General features: G+C 29.7%; 1 protein-coding gene across 1 annotated transcript in view; it reads left to right on the top strand.

Moving 5' to 3' along the window:
- Window positions 1-3,357: 3,357 nt before the first annotated feature.
- Window positions 3,358-17,495, top strand: part of LOC108775310 (EGF like, fibronectin type III and laminin G domains protein pikachurin) — a 105,024-nt gene continuing 90,886 nt past the window's right edge. Inside the window, exon 1 of the mRNA XM_018541639.1 lies at window positions 3,358-3,475. Within this exon, the coding sequence (XP_018397141.1) occupies window positions 3,358-3,475 (118 nt within the window). The remainder of the gene's footprint in view (window positions 3,476-17,495) is intronic.

Genomic DNA, 17,495 nt, shown 5'->3' on the forward strand with positions numbered 1-17,495 from the left:
TATTTTGCAGCAGCTTAAATTGTATCGTGTAAAAAAAGCTTCTCCTGAAATTCTCGACAAGCTGTATTGCGCAAATACTAAATTATTACGAGCTGCGGTAAAGCTGCAAGCTGCTTCCATATTTCCCACGTAATTATTGCACTTATGCAGTAAATCGCGGTATATGAATATATTGTAAAACACGTTAGGTCGTACATATTTATATTTAAAACTATAAATCTCACTACAAATCTAATTCTTAAAACATATATATGAAGAACCTTTCTTTGTAAAATAAAATACGATTAAAGGAAAATTGATTACAGAGAAACTGAGATAGACAGCTAGATTAAAATGATAATTTTGATGTGTTATCAAATTTTTTAAATGTAGCTTATATTTAAGGAAATTCTAGAACGCAGTAAAACGAATGCATCAAGTATTTTTTCCATAGGAACAAATATTCATTTGTATCGGGGAAATTTTTAATTATATCATGTTTTATTTTGTGACGTTTTTATATTTAAACTTTTTATTTCATATTTGCAACAATCAATATTTAATTATAGCAGAATTAAACATAATATTAGTTTGTAGCAGAAAATTGCTGGTTTAATTTTGTACATTATTTTGAATTCATATAAAAATTATATATGTATATCTAGTCAGCACATATTGCACATTAAATTATATATAAATTTGCGATTGCTAATTTAGCTTGTCACGATTTGTCTTATACAAATGAAGACACATATTGGTAACACAATACAGAGTAAACCATTTTCATCAATCAATAAATAAAATGTGATAATAAAAGTCATTTAGAGAGAGAGAGAGAGAGAGAGAGAGAGAGAGAGAGGGAATTTATCCCGCAAGATATAATTTGTTCAATGTATAAATAACAGACATAATAATTAGGATTATTAAAAATAAATCGGGAGAAAGACAATCATTTCTAGGTACACAAAAGGTTAAATTATATTGTTATATTAAATATAAAGCATATTATTTTATAAAGTATTATTAAAAGAATGCAAGTTTAATTTACAAAATGCAAAATGTATGCTATAATAAAAACTTGTTTTAAGAATTAAGCTATATTCTTTAAACATTTAATATTTTTAATATTTGTAATTTTAACATTTCTAATATTTATAATAGACTACTCTTATGTTACTTTTTATAATTTCACAATTATATAAGTTTGTATACATTGTATTTTTATTTATTTTTATATATTAATTTATATATCCTTATATTATCTTTGCAAAGTAATCGATTTAACTTAATTCGTTAACCAAAAATAAATTGCAATTTTATATTCAATTCTTTGAAGAATTTAAAATTAAATTATTAAACGTTTCCGTGCCACAGTCAGTTGTCAAAAGAAAATGTGACGCGTGCACGCCTTTAATTTCTGATTTCGCAAATTTAATAGTTAAAAAATTCAATTTTTCAAGTGGTACGTGAGAAGAACGTACGATATGAGTTGTATTCGATATCCATAAGACATCAGAGCGTAATGCGATGGATGTAACCCGATGCATTTTACTCACCGACTGAAGCTTACATCATGCAACCTGGGAATGGAAATTTCGGCCACGAGGCTCTACCAGAGTAATCTTATCTGCCGCAACTTCGTGACACCAGTCGGTGACTTAAGCTGAAACGTCAACTATCGGCTACGACAGTCGATATCGAGCTACCTCGATCCTCGCCGAAATCTAAAAGCAGTGGATGTGATGCTTGCCCGATATAATCGACAAACCGATTACTTAACTTCTCAAATTTTATGAGATTGCAATTATTTTTGCGTTCTAGTTTCTCAAATTCTGTTTTACTTCATTTATTTCGCAAAACTAATACGTTTACAGGATACATAATAAATTTATATTTTCATTTTTATTAATAATTTTACTAGAAGGGTTCTTTCTATATATAATCTGGATAAAGGAAATGTCTTAAAACATAAGAAAAACATATAAAATATTAAATAAACACAAATAAGGATAAAATTATTCAGCATTTGGGAAATTTATCACTTAATAAATTAACTTATACCTAAATTGACACAGAGTCGATGAAACGAGATTTGCACACATATTAACTTACCTCGTACATTGTTCCACATAATAAAGTCACGTGCTCCAACAATATCCCGAAAATTTAATTTTAACCACAGTATAAGGTTGACTCTTTTTTTCTGCAGCTGTGTACCCGGACGCGACGCCTTGCATATTCACGTAACGTTCGCGTCTGGCGACACCGACGACGACGGTGCGGCGGAAAGGTGTAATGCAAGAGTGGCAATAAGCAAAAAACCTAATTCTAAGGGCGTTAATACTAGTGAGTTCGCGCGTTAATCCGGATATGGTAGCGCAATTCCCTTGCATTTTCCACCATGCAAACATTCTGCCGGCAGTTTCCGATGAAAGGATAGTTGCGTCTCGGGAGGTTGCACGATTATACCTTGTCTTTTCGTTCTGCGAATTTTGAAAAAAAAAAAAAAAGGGGTGGGGAAAAGAGAACGAATCGGAGATAGAGACCGAGAGCGAGGCGAAAACAACCCCTTTGTGCGAGCCCGCGGGAAATATGCATGCCCGCATTGATATGCATACGGTGTCAAGTAAATTTGCATCGGGTATCGTGCGAAAATAGAGACCTATCATTTGCCATGATATAACGAGAATAGTAAACGCTGCGAATACTTTGTTACGTACACGCCATTTGCAACTGAATCGGCCTGTGTCAATTCATTTTTGCAGAACTATATGAATTATATTCGCGATCGTCATCACGATAGCTAGTTGAACTCATCTTTTACAACGCGCTATCATTAGGTATTAAAAGAATCTACATTTTTCTTTAGCGACAGCTGCTTCTTTTTCTTTTTGTAATATCGAAACGTTGCGTTGCGTCGAGCGTTTAATCAGCAGAAGCTACGATACTTTTTGAAATATTCCTGTTAAAAGTTTATTCTACAAATATTTCTGTACATAATAATTGTGCGCAATTATTAAATAAAATATTTAAGTGATTTTAAAAAGTTATGAAAATTATTTTGATAAAATGTATATTCTTCACATCGGGATCTGAATTTTTATGTTTTATTTATCGGTTCTTTGGTTTATTTGATCCACAGAGAATCAACGGGGCTCGTGTGATCAGTTGTCGCAGCATCGATTCATCGCGTTGTGACGAGTGTCTCGAACCAGTGCATCTCGAATTGCCTGGTGCCAGTAGTCGCGAGTAATTAGTGATTCGGTAGATTGAGAGAGAGTGTCTCGTGTGTGCCGCGTAGTGATCGACAGAATTTGCTGGAGCATGCGACAGTAAGGACTTATCGACCCCAGCGACGTGCATGTTTATCGCTGGACAATGGCTGGACTACGCTACGTTTGCTGGCTCTTCGTCATCCTGGGATACCTGTCGGTCGTTCTGGTGCTTGCTCAGAACCCCGTGGAGGAGAAGACCACCTTCGAGGCTGCTTTCCAAGGTGAGCCGTTTTTATTTGTTCTTTTAGATTTATAGACTCCCTGCCACCATTAACTACCATTACATAAGTGGCATGATATACTGATCTGACTTCTGTTTTACGATCGATATTGCTACAAAAAGAAGCTGCAGATCACCTTGAGATTTTGATGCACAAACTCTCAATCCGAAAAAGTCCTAATGACTACTTTTAACAATAATATTTACAAATAGAATAAAATAGATGTTTTGTTGTTATAATACATATCTTATAAGTACAAGTCGCGTGCTGTGAAAGTTATTTATTTTTTAATGTAACGCGCGACTGAGTGAATTGTACCTGCACCGCAGTAAAAGAGTTTTATGGAACCATTTAATGCCTATATAAAAATAACTCGATCGTAAATTGTAGCGTTCCGTCTGTGAAATTCTGTTGATTACTTTCTTTAGTTCGTAAATGATATTAAACTTCCTTTGATCAATCTTATTCCCTTTTGAAATAATTTTACTGTCTGTTGTATATTTAAACTTATTGCGTTTTCATCGTACATGATGACACAGTATGTTATGTTATATAATAATAACGTATTTCAGAAAAAGAAGTTTTGAATTATTGCTTTTTGGATAGAACCTATATTCACAAAATGAATAAACAGATAATATTTATTCGAAAAATATTGCACGATAGATTCATTAAATTTCTTATCTTTAAAATGGAAAGGTATATTGATCGAACATTAAAGAATTGAAGATATATAAGCAATCGAAGAATTTGCCATTATTAATTAACAATGTGCTTGGAAGTGCTTTTAAAGCTTTCACGGATATTATCTTCAAAGATATCAAAATGTTTGTGGATTATTGCCATGTTTTTATCCAATTCCAACGTTTTGTGAATCTTATCGATAGAAAAATATATTAAAAATTATTTAAAAATATATTACATTGAGTCATATTTAAATCACTTTTTTTAAAGCCACTTAAGTCATTTATATTTATATTGTCATATTTAAATCACTTTTTTAACCAATTTGAATTCAATTATATTTTAATAAAAGTATTAAGAGAGCGATCTCATTTTTAGTTATATAATCCTTAAAAAATATATATTAAACATTTTGAGAGAAGAAAACTAATAAATTTTACTAAAAAAAGATAATATAATCATAAATTGAAAGAAAAGATGTTTTAAAAAACATAATGTTTTTTAATTATATGTATATAGTTTGTTCTCTTGAAAGTAACTTATAAGTTATTAATATAAAATTATATGTCACAATTCAATAATTGGATTAATATTTTTAATATTTTACGAGTAACACAAATATATAAAGAAATTGAAAAATTATATTTTTAAATTAAAAAAATAAATTGTACATCTTTTATAAAAATTTTATAACAAACCATAAGTTGACTTTAGATGCATTCTAAGTATTTCAGCAAATCTTGAATAAAGATTTAAATGAAAAAGTTTCAATTAAGAGAGACGTATAAGATATAAAAGAAGTTAAGTTCATTTCATAGTGAGCGAAAGAGCTTATGACGTATTTTTTATAGCCTGGGGTTTATAGGAGTTTGGTGACAATTCGTCGTTTATATGGATCATAGATTCAACTTTTTATTATTTTTTCTTACTTTGTCGTTGCATGACATAGACGTATTCTGTGGAATTTTCGAAAAATTACCCTATGTAAAATAGAAAAATTTATATTCGTCATTTTTGATTTTACTTTTTGATTAGCTTAACTTATCGACTTTAAAAGTGCCACTTTAAATAATTGAATTCGTTTTTAAAATACATTTCGTATCGAAAATCCATATCCATTCGATAAAAAGTTAACGACAACGTCTCTCGACAACTGTCGATGTGAAAAGTTTGTCCGCGGAATAGCAGAACCTTCCGGCGTTTTTCTGTTATTCCGAAAAATTTTTTGCAGGTTTATGTCTATTTGCGACGTTAGTTATTCTTAATGAAGCGGACGGGTAATTTTTGAAAAATTACCTCGCGATGGCTGAATTCCACCGAGCGACAAGTTGAAATTCGCGCAAGCGAGTGGACGAGAGACACGAAAAAAGGGCCGAGCCAGCGAAATATTTTGCGTCAGTCAGTGAAATATCTGTCGGTTACCGGTACGGTACGGCTGTATCCAGTTAATTGTAGCCTTATCGATCCTCTCGAGAATGCGAGAGTGCCGTGGGATCGAGCCGCGCGATAATGTTCGCAATTTCCAAGCTGCCGTGTGCAAACACTTCTGACCGCTCAATGACTAGCTTTTGCTTTCGCAATGTCCGCACATGTATTTGAATATTCAAAATTTTCCTGGAATGTGGTAATGTCTTTCGACTATATGTCAATATGTACGTGTCTACTTGTTAGTCTGTCAAATCGTGATAATGCTAATCGCATTAGCAGATGATCAATGGCGAATATTTAATATGCTTGCATTTTCAATTAGCGCAACGTGATAACTATTTTGTTGCACGCTGCAAATATTGTCGTTTATTTTATCATAAATTGCAATAAATAGGACATAAGGAAGATAACGGTTAAACACAATGTATCGCGATTATATATGTACATTGTTATATTATATTTAGGATAAGATAATCCATGCACGGCCACCCGTTTAATATAAACCGTCTGAGCTTTTAAGAAGCTACGACCAGGCACGTGATTAAAAGATTGATTAATTAATAAAAAATAATAATCGAGGTATAATTCGTACCGAACGAATATCGGTTGTGCAACGTCGTGCAATGCAAATTCCGTGATATCGCCGTGATGCGGAACGTGTTGATTCAACAGTAAAAACAATGCCGTTGGACTATGCGCGTTAAATTGAATTATATGTGACCTGTTGAAATGAACTGAATTCCAGCAAGGCCGACGTTATTCCGCGCGGAACTATTCGGCGGATTCGTGGCGGTCGCGCAAGTATTTATGCAACATTTACGATCGATTAATGCGCGGAGCCGCACGAGAATCGATACACCAGTCCCGCCAAAAGCCATTAGAGCTTTATATTTCCGCCATTTTCTCCAACCGACATTGGTCGGCATGCTGTATTGTCATGAGCTCTCCATCTCAACTGCCAATATTCCAATGGCAATAACGCGAATAATGTCGACCGATTTTTCATCGCAAATGAATGCAGGCGTGTCACTGCTGTGGCATGAAACAAGATGACTTTCATTTATTTCTCATAGCAATCAGCAAGCGTATTTCATACTAAATGGAACTGATAATTATGCATGAGCAAGCTTATAATTGACTTTTTATTGCAAGCCTAGATAGAATGATTTTGAATATAATAGATATATCTATATATAATCTTGAACGTTGATTTTCAATCAATATTTAATTTTGGAAATTTTTTATTCTCTCTTTAATGCTCAACTACTTCCAAGCATATAATTCACAAAATTTTATTTCTAAATAAATAATAAATCAAAATATAATTCGAGATTTTGTGACTTAGGAACATTTTCTTAGTTACTTAATGTAAATTAAAAAAGAAACGTTTTATTATTTTTTATTTTGATATCTATACGAATATTAAAATAAATTGAACGGTTAAAAGAGCTTTTTCTTATTGTAAAAAAAAATTAATACTAATTCTTATTTAATTATTGAGATCTTTATTGCAAAAGCAAGAATGTATTGTAATCGTTTAATCACCGTTAAAAACATTTAATATTATATTTCAAAACTTTAATTTAATTCAAGTTTACAATTTAAAATAATAAAACTACACTTTAAATCTATTCAAAAGTTCTCTCAAGAAAAACCGTCTATATTTATCATGCAAATTTATTAATATTTATTATATATTATAGATTATGAAATATTCTAAATTTACATATGATATGTATAATATATAGTAGCTTTAATAACTTGTATAATATCGAACTAATAGCAGCGTGTATTTACACCACAAAACGTTATAGCCGCGTTTTCATCCATATAGTTATTAAACGAACTCCATATAATAAATGTTACATGAATATTCGTGCATGATTTCCCGCGTGTAGCCGCTATTCTCAGAAAGCTCGCTCCGTCATTTGCTCGCGCCTAAAGGGCATCAAACGCCTACGATATTAATCGCTCGCTACCCATTAGCAAATAGGACCTGTGCGTAGAGCGAGCGTGCACGCGAGTCGTTAACATTAACGTATCCTCTCTGCGTTGTTACCGACGCAATTGTCTACGCGTAAACTGTTTTGTGCGTGCTATTATTTAACGCGTTTCCGCGACATTAAAAGTCATGCCGTCACATTAAAGTGCGCGATAACGCCGATGTCGATTAAAAGCGCGCGGAAGCGCGCGCGACGAAGAAGCGATAGATAATAAGTGGGCCAATTTTCTCATAACTCGAAGATTGGCCGATTAAAAAGCGATTCTTGTTCCTGACAACTGACGGCGATTAAAGCTTTAGAGAGAATAATCAAACTTTACGTCGGACGGAAAATTGCACGACCGCGAATAGTAACTTATTAAAATTTACATAGCTTTTGCGTATAATGACATTTCTAGGACACAAATGTCGTATGAATATAAGCAATTAAATCTATCATGTCACTTAATATTAAATTATGTATATATGTATTTAGAAAATTGTTTTTTAAATAATATTTAAATACATTCGCTTAGATAATTAAAAGCTATCTAAAAATAAGATATATTATACGTAAACATATCTAAGATAAGATAAAAATGATTTTATTCTAGTTAGGTAAAAAATAAAATTATAAGTTAATTCATCTAGATAATTTTAAAATAATACTGCTTTTGTAAATAAGAAAATTCGGAAGATAAAGAAACAATATATAATATTTTTATTTATAATATAAGGTAAATGTACCGGTTATTGGACAGTTAAGGAATTGCACGACGAAATCATTTATTTAAACTTTAGAAACATTAAAATTTCAGTTTATTACACATGCTTAGTAAGAATGGATGTTTTCTGAAACTAAATCCAATATCAAATATGTTATTTGCGTTTATTATAAATTGTATTTAGTCATAAATATAATATGATTCAAATGTCCTATAATTATTGGACAAAAAATGTGACGTGTCTCTGTGTCCACAAAAGTATGACTCAATTATTAGACAAATAATAAGCAATTTTCTTTTTATAGAAGAGAATCGCATTTTACTTATACTTATCAATCAGGATTGTTCAAAAAAGTTTATCGAAATTGTAATTAGTGAAGTTTTATATAAAATTTTATATGTAATATATACAAAATATGTTTGCAGTAGACAGGTACGCTAAGGAATGTCCAATAATTGATACACGCATATGTGTGAATAAATGGACGATTGCCCATAAACGAAATTTTTTTTACAAAAGTATCATTTTTAATATAAATAAATTATAATTGAAGAATTAAAGGACTCTTTTATATAACAATAATTAATACGTTAAAAATGGCGAATAAAAGTCAAATTACAATTTTAAAATCTGAATCTAATAATTTATTCTAATATTCTATATTGCGAAGAATATCACGTAATTTTTGGCGTTTCGTCCCGCAATTTGCGCAATTTGGGGGGACTACATATATATTAATATAACGTTATTTTCTTACCTTGGATAAATATTGCGAAGAATATTACTACGTCGACCCGCCATCAGAGGTCTATCGATATTCGCAAATTCTCGCAAGTGCTGAGACACGCGTATATCTCTTTATATAGCATCTCGATTTAATAATTTATACCGGCGTCTAAGGTAGGCTTTCATTACAATATCTTACTGATGAGTCCAGTAGTGGAAGCCGGGACGAAACGCCAAAAATTACGTGATATTCTTCGCAATATGGAATATTAGAATAAATTATTAGATTCAGATTTTAAAATTGTAATTTGACTCTTATTCGCTATTTTTAACGTATTAATTATTGAATAAATTATATAATACTTAATTTCTAAATAATATGAAAAATTGCTTAAAAATTTATTTAGAGTAACACATATCATCAAAAGCTTAATATTTAAAATTGTCACAATTTGTCCAACAATTGGGTCGTGTTCACGAACTGGTACATTCACCTTAAATCTTTATTTTTTAATACTTTTATTAATCAATAATATTTTAATTATTTTTACTCATTTTTCAAGTAAATAATTTTTCTATTGAGTAAATTATCCTTAAATTATAAAACTATTTTGTATAACATAGTTAATATGTATTAAATTACAATATAATTTTTACTTTTTAACAATTAAGTATTGATTTTAAACATAAAAATGAAAGTGTAAACTTAAATTTGGAATATCATTCTTACATTTTCTCTCTCTCTCTCTCTCTCTCTATTATATATATATATATATATATGTGTATATACACACACATTACCGTCAGAAAGTTTAGGACCAATGTGATATAATCTTAAAACACATAATTTATGATAAAATTATAACGCAAATAATTATAAACAAAAATTACTTTTTTACTTAATTATTTTTTAGGATCATATTATAATGCTGTGACAAATAAAATTGTGGACTTGCATATATTTTAAATAAAAAGAACACAAGATTAAGTCTTTAAAATGTTTAATCTTAAAGTTTCTGACGGTAGTGTGTGAGTGTTTATGTAATAACAAGTTATACAGAATTAAACGAAATTGTATTGTCGAATAGAGCAGTACTTTATTTATTTTCATCATGCGTGCACATAATGTGCCCTATACCGCAACGCTTTTGCGTGCGGTAAATAACCAATACCTCAAACCGTTGAGTTATTTCTCTAATCCCACTCTTCTGCGCAAAAACGTTGCTGTATAGGGCACATTATGACGAGCACTTGTAATGAAAAATTCTATGTGTAGCGAGTGGGGGCATATTTGTTTATAGGTCGGCACGGGCGCTTCGCACGGCCGCGCTATAAACAACTATCCTCCATTGTTACACAATGTACTATTTTATTTCGGAATCTAGTTTTGAGTATTCGACTTCAAGGTATCAACATTTTAATTTTCATTAAAATACGAGTAAAGGATCTCATAATGCTACGCCTTTTATTCTCCTATATATGCTTTTTTACTAAATAATATCCATCTATCGGCGCGCCGCGTATTGCTGGCGAGGGAGTGGCTTTAATAAAAAGTTTGGAAAAAAGAATCTTGTATATAGAAAATGCATTTTGAAATTAAAAAATCTGTTTACTAGAAATAAAAGAGGTTCCTTTGTTTTTGTCGAATATATTAACTTTAATTAAATATACTTTAATTAAATATTTAATTAAATTAAATATTTCTTTAAATATTATAAATTATTTCTAAGAGATATTTATTTCATAAAAAACTCGTTTATTATTTTCGTGAACTTTATAAAAGTGAATTTCAACAAATATTTACTAAAATGTTATTTTTAAAATTAAAACAGATTCCGATTTAATATTTAAAAAATTCATCTACTAGATTTCAACAAATATTATATAATTATATATTAAATTTGAATTAGATTTAAATAAATCTATTAAAAAATCATTTTCTCCAACTTTAATAATTTTTATTTAGTTTAAGAGATAAAGTCTTATAATTTAATCATTACGTATTTAAATTAAGCAAATTTCAGTAAATGTATTTACTAAAATTAAGAACATTTTTTTCTCAGTGTAAATATCTGGACATAATGAATTCTTTGACAACTGTCTATTTAATATATAGTATAATACAATATTTATAACAGTTATATTACTATATAATATATCTTACCGATATCTATCTACAAGTATATCTATCTATATGTATGTCTATCTACAAGTGTTAGAATATGGCGGCATACGGACGATTATACATGTCATGGCATTTTGCAGGCAATGTAACAATGTCGCTTTGCGTTGCGTCGGCATCGCGTCGTGTCGCGTCGCTTCGAATCAAACCAAGATCCACATTGTACTTAAGGCCATATAGCATAGTTTGCGTTGCTTCGTATGTATGGCTCGCAGTAGAATCATAGCCTGCATATATCAGAGTGCACATGTGCCATGCAATCGGTTCATTTGCCTGAACCTTCGTAAGGGGATGCGAGCACTAGCAAACACTAACATGAGTTCTGTTTTAGGGAGAGGATCCAATTTAAACTGATTCATTTTATCCTGATATTCGAGTTCCTGATATTTAAATAAATTAGAAATCGCTTTATATAGCTCTTATTATTATGTAAACGTAAAACAGAGAGATTATAAGGATAAAAAAATTTATTCATTATATAATTAATCTCGAGTAAAATTTAACAAAATGCTAATTTTATGAATGCCAAAATATAAGAAATCTGTTAAACATAATTAAAATAGTAAAGCTATATAGTAGCCTTTATAAAATATGGAATATTCTATTTTATATATGTATTTGTCCTCGTATATCATTATCCGTTATTTAATTTTATCAAATTGTGAATTATCTGCAGCTAAATTTCCATCTGTTCCCTTTATATGTCAACATGAATATGTGCTTATTTATCCGGTATATCGTGTATGCTTTCCGTGTTTCATATGAAAATGTATTCGGGTAATGAGAACTTGAGCATTTCCCGAAAGTCGAGTAATTACCTGGATGCACGGTGTATCTATGTAACCGGATATCAATATCTCGAGTCTAAACTCATTGCTCCTCTGCCAAAAGTGGAGCTGAAGTACCCTTTAGCTGTAATTTCTCGCAACGGAATATTGCGCAATAGAAAATTATTAAAACGGGAAAGAAAAAATAATTAATAGAGATAGAAATTAGGAAACACGTACAAAAAATGCATTTGTTATAAGATCTCATGTGATCGGGTGGTGAAAGGGCGGGGAAAAGGGGGAAATTGTAATATTAACAAATAAATAACGGTATTACAAACCAGTTTATAAGAGTCCACTTTTGAAGCTAAACAATCATAACACTTGGATATTTAAACAATCGGTGAAACGAAATTTTATCGCGTTCTATGGAACATCGCGCGCGACACCGGTTTTATTATTTTATTATACGGCCGATGCAACTTAACAAATCAAGTGCAACGCGATATACAATATATATTTCCAGGCAGTGTACCGCCATGAAAATAATGCTGGTTTTTCCCATACGGCCAGTTTTTCGTAAAGAGTACACACGACCGAGCCGGATATTGGAATTTTCAATGTTCTGTGTCTACGGGTGGGAGTAACTATAGAAGAACATAGTGCATCCAGGTGCAACGATCTGCATGATTCATCGCAGAACTCAGCGCGATGCAAGTTCGGCATACATGCGTTGTTGCACATTCAACAATGAATTCTTTCAGTAGGTATTATTTCTGCTCGCGTTATTTTATTAATCGTTAGGCAAACGCCTAATTTTACATTTGGCAATTCCGCTTTATTGTGTTCTTTGACTTTTATTGTACAACGTAATGTAAACACTACTGTATTTGATTACTATATTTGAGACATTCATGGGATCCTATACGTAATTTATCCATTATGTAAATAAGAGATTCCGTATAGATATATAAACTCTAGTATAACATCTGCGTACAAGCATATGATAAACACACTTGTTTGCTATTCAATTAGGATCCTATTTCAATCATGGTAAACATATAAGAAGCTATTAAAAAAATTTAAAGTTACTCTCGCAATTTTTAATATGAGATCGATATAAAATATTTACTCTAGTCGTTTTATAATGCTCTTTAAAATATATGAGAAGCTTATGCGTACGATTTTATATTACAAAAAATTATTTGACATAGGAAAAACAAGTCGCTCTGGGTATAATAGTCGCTGTTAGTATTATATTTGTGCTATTAAATTTCATGCACGTGAATCAGTAATTCTGATTTGTTAATCATTTTGTAGAAAAGAATATAATGCCTGCAGAAATAAAAATTTATATGGTGTTGTATACTCACATAAAACACATAGTTTTCTATTTACGTATTAAATAGCAAAAACATGTTGGTTGGAAAAAAACTTGAAATATATTCATTAAAATTGAAAATTAGAAATATAACCTAGTTGATTAAAAAGTTTTCATGAATGAAACGATAACATAGAAATATTTTAATTGTACGTATCGTTGTGCGGTCGGCTGGCTTTGTATGAAGTCCACTTAGTAAGCACTTTCGTTAAACTAAAATTAAGTGTGAAATATACGCATTAAGTATGCATATGTGCAAATTGAAAAGTCCGCATACAAATTGAATGCGCTTTATTTTCATTCGTAATGTCTACCCGAAAGGTGAGCTCGGTTGAAATAAAATTGTTATAAAATTTTACTGCATTCAATGTAATGCACTATTTTATTAAATTTTTATTGCTCTGCTCTGTTCCCATCCAATCGCGCTTTATGTTAAAACATTCGCAATATGTCGCTATTTTGACTATTTCACGAAAATATCGGAAAATGCATCATTATTATACGAATATGTAATATTGACGTAAAACGAAATCGTTGCTATTCATCTGTAGTTTTTTTCACAATTGCATATTACAATTTAATAGTTACTTTTAATTATTATAACATTATTTGCGTGTGCGTGAATATAATATCATTATTGTTATTCTCTAACAAATTAAATTATTAGTTTAAAACATTAAAGTAAATTGTTATAATTGTTATGCTGTTCTTATTACTATCCATCATATTATTTTTTTGTACATAATTTCTTTAGAATTATTGAAGATATTATTTTATAAGTAATAGTAAAACAGATGTATATAACTTTAGAGATCAAATCTTTTTAACAAAATAACTTATAGAAGATCTTGCTTTCTAGAAGTTTTCAATTGAATTCAATTTTGATGAATTTTAAAATTAAATTTAAAAAATTATATGATTATCGTGTAAAATTCAATTTTAGAAAGTTCTTGGATTTCTGAGTTTGAATATAATCTGAAAATATCGAATTTCAAAAGGATAGTAACCTCCATGAAGGAGTATCTAGTTTCATAGGGTTCATAATTAGAGTTTGAAAACCAGTTTAGAAATCAGTACTAACTATTTGTATATTACCAATGAGCTTCAAATAAAACGAAACTGAAAACTTGATGTTACTCTTCACAACTACAAACTTCCTAAAACCTAATTATGACAATCAAATTATTCTTTTAAAATTCTGTCCATCATATTGATCTATCATCTTGAATTTTTTATTTTTGTCGACTTCAGATTCAAATCAAGTATTTTCAAATTATTCCGTAACTAAGTTTCATAAAAATTGAATGAGCAGTTTATAAAATAAAAGAGGATGACATCAAGCGAAATCTCTAGTTTGCAAAGAACAAAAAAAGATGTTTCACAATTACCGTATTCAATATTTTATTTCGAAGATTACGTCGTTGGATTTTCGTCGAAATCCACAAATTTTTCAATTATGAGGCGATTAAAAATGATTTAACAATGCTATTGTAATTATTGATTCATGCAGCTGAGATAACATCTGGACGCAGCTTTACAGTTTTACAGTTCAATTATTTTTATCTTTTCTCTTATATGTAAATATCACGTACACTATTCAATCTGTTAGAATATTGTTCTTAGTGGATCAGTGAAAAGTTATATTTATTTATAATTTCATTAATTTGAGTTTTTAACTACTGAAATTTGTTGTATGTAGAGAATAATTCTTACAGATCCATTACTTCAAATTAAAATACAAAATTCTGAAATTCGTGTATTTTATGGTGAAATAATTTAACATGCACCGATACGATGCGCAGCAGCGGAATTGGTAATACGACACAGTAACATACCCTTTATTTATTTGTAAAATACGAATATTTTCACTAGAAAATATTTAAAATAATTAATTTAAAAATATATAGTTATATAATATTAGTAAAGAAATAATTGACAAATATCGAAATAAAATAATAATTTACAATTTTCATATCCTGTTATTTCAATTTTTATGATAAATAAACTGATTTTTGTTACTAAATAGATCAAATGAAATGTTTGTTAAATATTATCACTCGGATAGGTTTACGAATCGTGCATATTTTTAATACAATATGCATATTGGTTTACATTTTTTCTTAACTTTGGTGAATATTGCAACGTATTATATGCAGTGATTCGGTATATTTATAAAAAGGACTGTCAGTATCCATTGCAACACTGAAACTGATTAATTTATTGCTAGTTGTAAAACGTTTGCAGTAAATTTTAACGTTGCAACGACGGTTACATGACATAAAACGTCAGCACTGAAATTTTTAATCGTATCGGGTGGTTGCACTGAACGAATGTTAATTACTGAATTGTTTTACATGCGACTTGTTAAATAAAGGTAGTTTAACAACTGCTCGTATATTTATGAATATATTAAATATGAACAAAATGAAGAGAGAGAGAGAGAGAGAGAAAACAGTCATATAAAAATATTGCTAAAATATTAAATTTTGCAATAAACAACATTGTATTGAATAATTTAGATTTGTTATTATCGTTGATATTTCTGTTATGTTGTAAGTTATATTTAAATACTCATCGTTATTATTAGAGAAAATTTTTATAAAATATACAAGGTTCAATCTTTTGTTTTACACAGCATAATGAAACATTAATTATCACGCTGTTATTTTGAGTCTCGTACGCCTTTCACAAGTTAATACTTTGCATATTTTTTATAAATTTGTTGTTGCAACGTTAAATTAAATAACAAAATAAAATCGCAACAGAAGAAACAGTTTTATACTGCAATTGACTTGATGGCATTTAGTTTGTTTGTGTGTCGCAATTATAATATCTTTTTCTCATCGTAAATGAAGCAGCGACTAAAACGTTACGCAGAGCAATAACTCGCAGGAATTTATCTCACAATTTATGAAAAGCAGTTTATCAAAAAATATACGGTAAATAATTAATATATAGGATGGATTATAATAACCTGATGATTCTCAAAATGAAATGAATAGTAACTAAAACATTTATTTCATGATATTTAGTAGTTAAAGAGAAATAGAAATAGTATATTTGAGCATACTTGCGTAATACGTTTAGACAAAGCATCTCAGTGAACGCTCAATAATTCTTTATTATGATTGGTTTCTTCAGTTATGGGCTTTCTACAATAAGCCATTATCTAAGCTTTAAGTCTTAAACCGTAAGAAATTGACCAATCGACTATGATTGATCAATTTCTTACGGCTTAAGACTTAAAGTTTAGATAATAGCTTATTGTCGAAAGCCCATTATTGTTAAGTCCCTATTCTGTAACTCTTAATAAGGAATAGAAGTAACGCGTTATTTGTAACGCTGTTACCGTTATAAGTTTATTCTTTTTATAATAGACTATTAACGGCGTTACTTATTCTTATAATTGTAACGGTAACATAATTACATTATTCGTAACCGTAATGAATTTTACAGTTACTTTACCGTTACATTTTATATTTTAAATTTATATATGACATCATTTTTTTGTATATTTAATTTTAATCTTTGGTTAGTATTAATATTTGTTCTTACTTCAAGACCGTTTTAAATAATATTTTAAAAGGTATTAATACGATTCTGTGATTGTATAGTTTAAGATGTCTCTTATGAACGTCATAAAATCACAAAAATAAGAATAAACTTCACAAATACCAATCTTTAAGTTTAACAAAAGTGATGTGTCATGTCACATTTATTATGAAAAATATTATCTCAGTCGGATTGTATTTCAAGATTGAAACTTTAATCGGCGGTTTACAGAATGTATAAACTCATTTTGAAAAATATTATTACGTACAGAGCTCAAACCAAAAAAGCATTTTTCTTCTTACAATTAGTTGTGTTTCTACATATTAGTTTAATGTTATTATTTTGTTTATTACTTTTATAAATATTTAATCAAAATACATATATTGCAAAATCTTCTTGGTTTATCTAACGTTAAAAAGGTAATAGAAAAATAACGAATCGTACTTTTTAAGTAACGATAAGTAGTTTTAAGTAACGGTAACAAGTTTTGAAAATCAGACGTTAACTAGTTACTTTTTTGACATAATAATGAGTAACACGGTAACTATATATAATTACTCTTCTAAAAAGTAACTTTTCGTTCCCTGCTCTTA

Source organism: Cyphomyrmex costatus, unplaced genomic scaffold (assembly GCF_001594065.2).
Source record: "Cyphomyrmex costatus isolate MS0001 unplaced genomic scaffold, Ccosl1.0 scaffold297, whole genome shotgun sequence".
Lineage (NCBI taxonomy): Eukaryota > Metazoa > Arthropoda > Insecta > Hymenoptera > Formicidae > Cyphomyrmex > Cyphomyrmex costatus.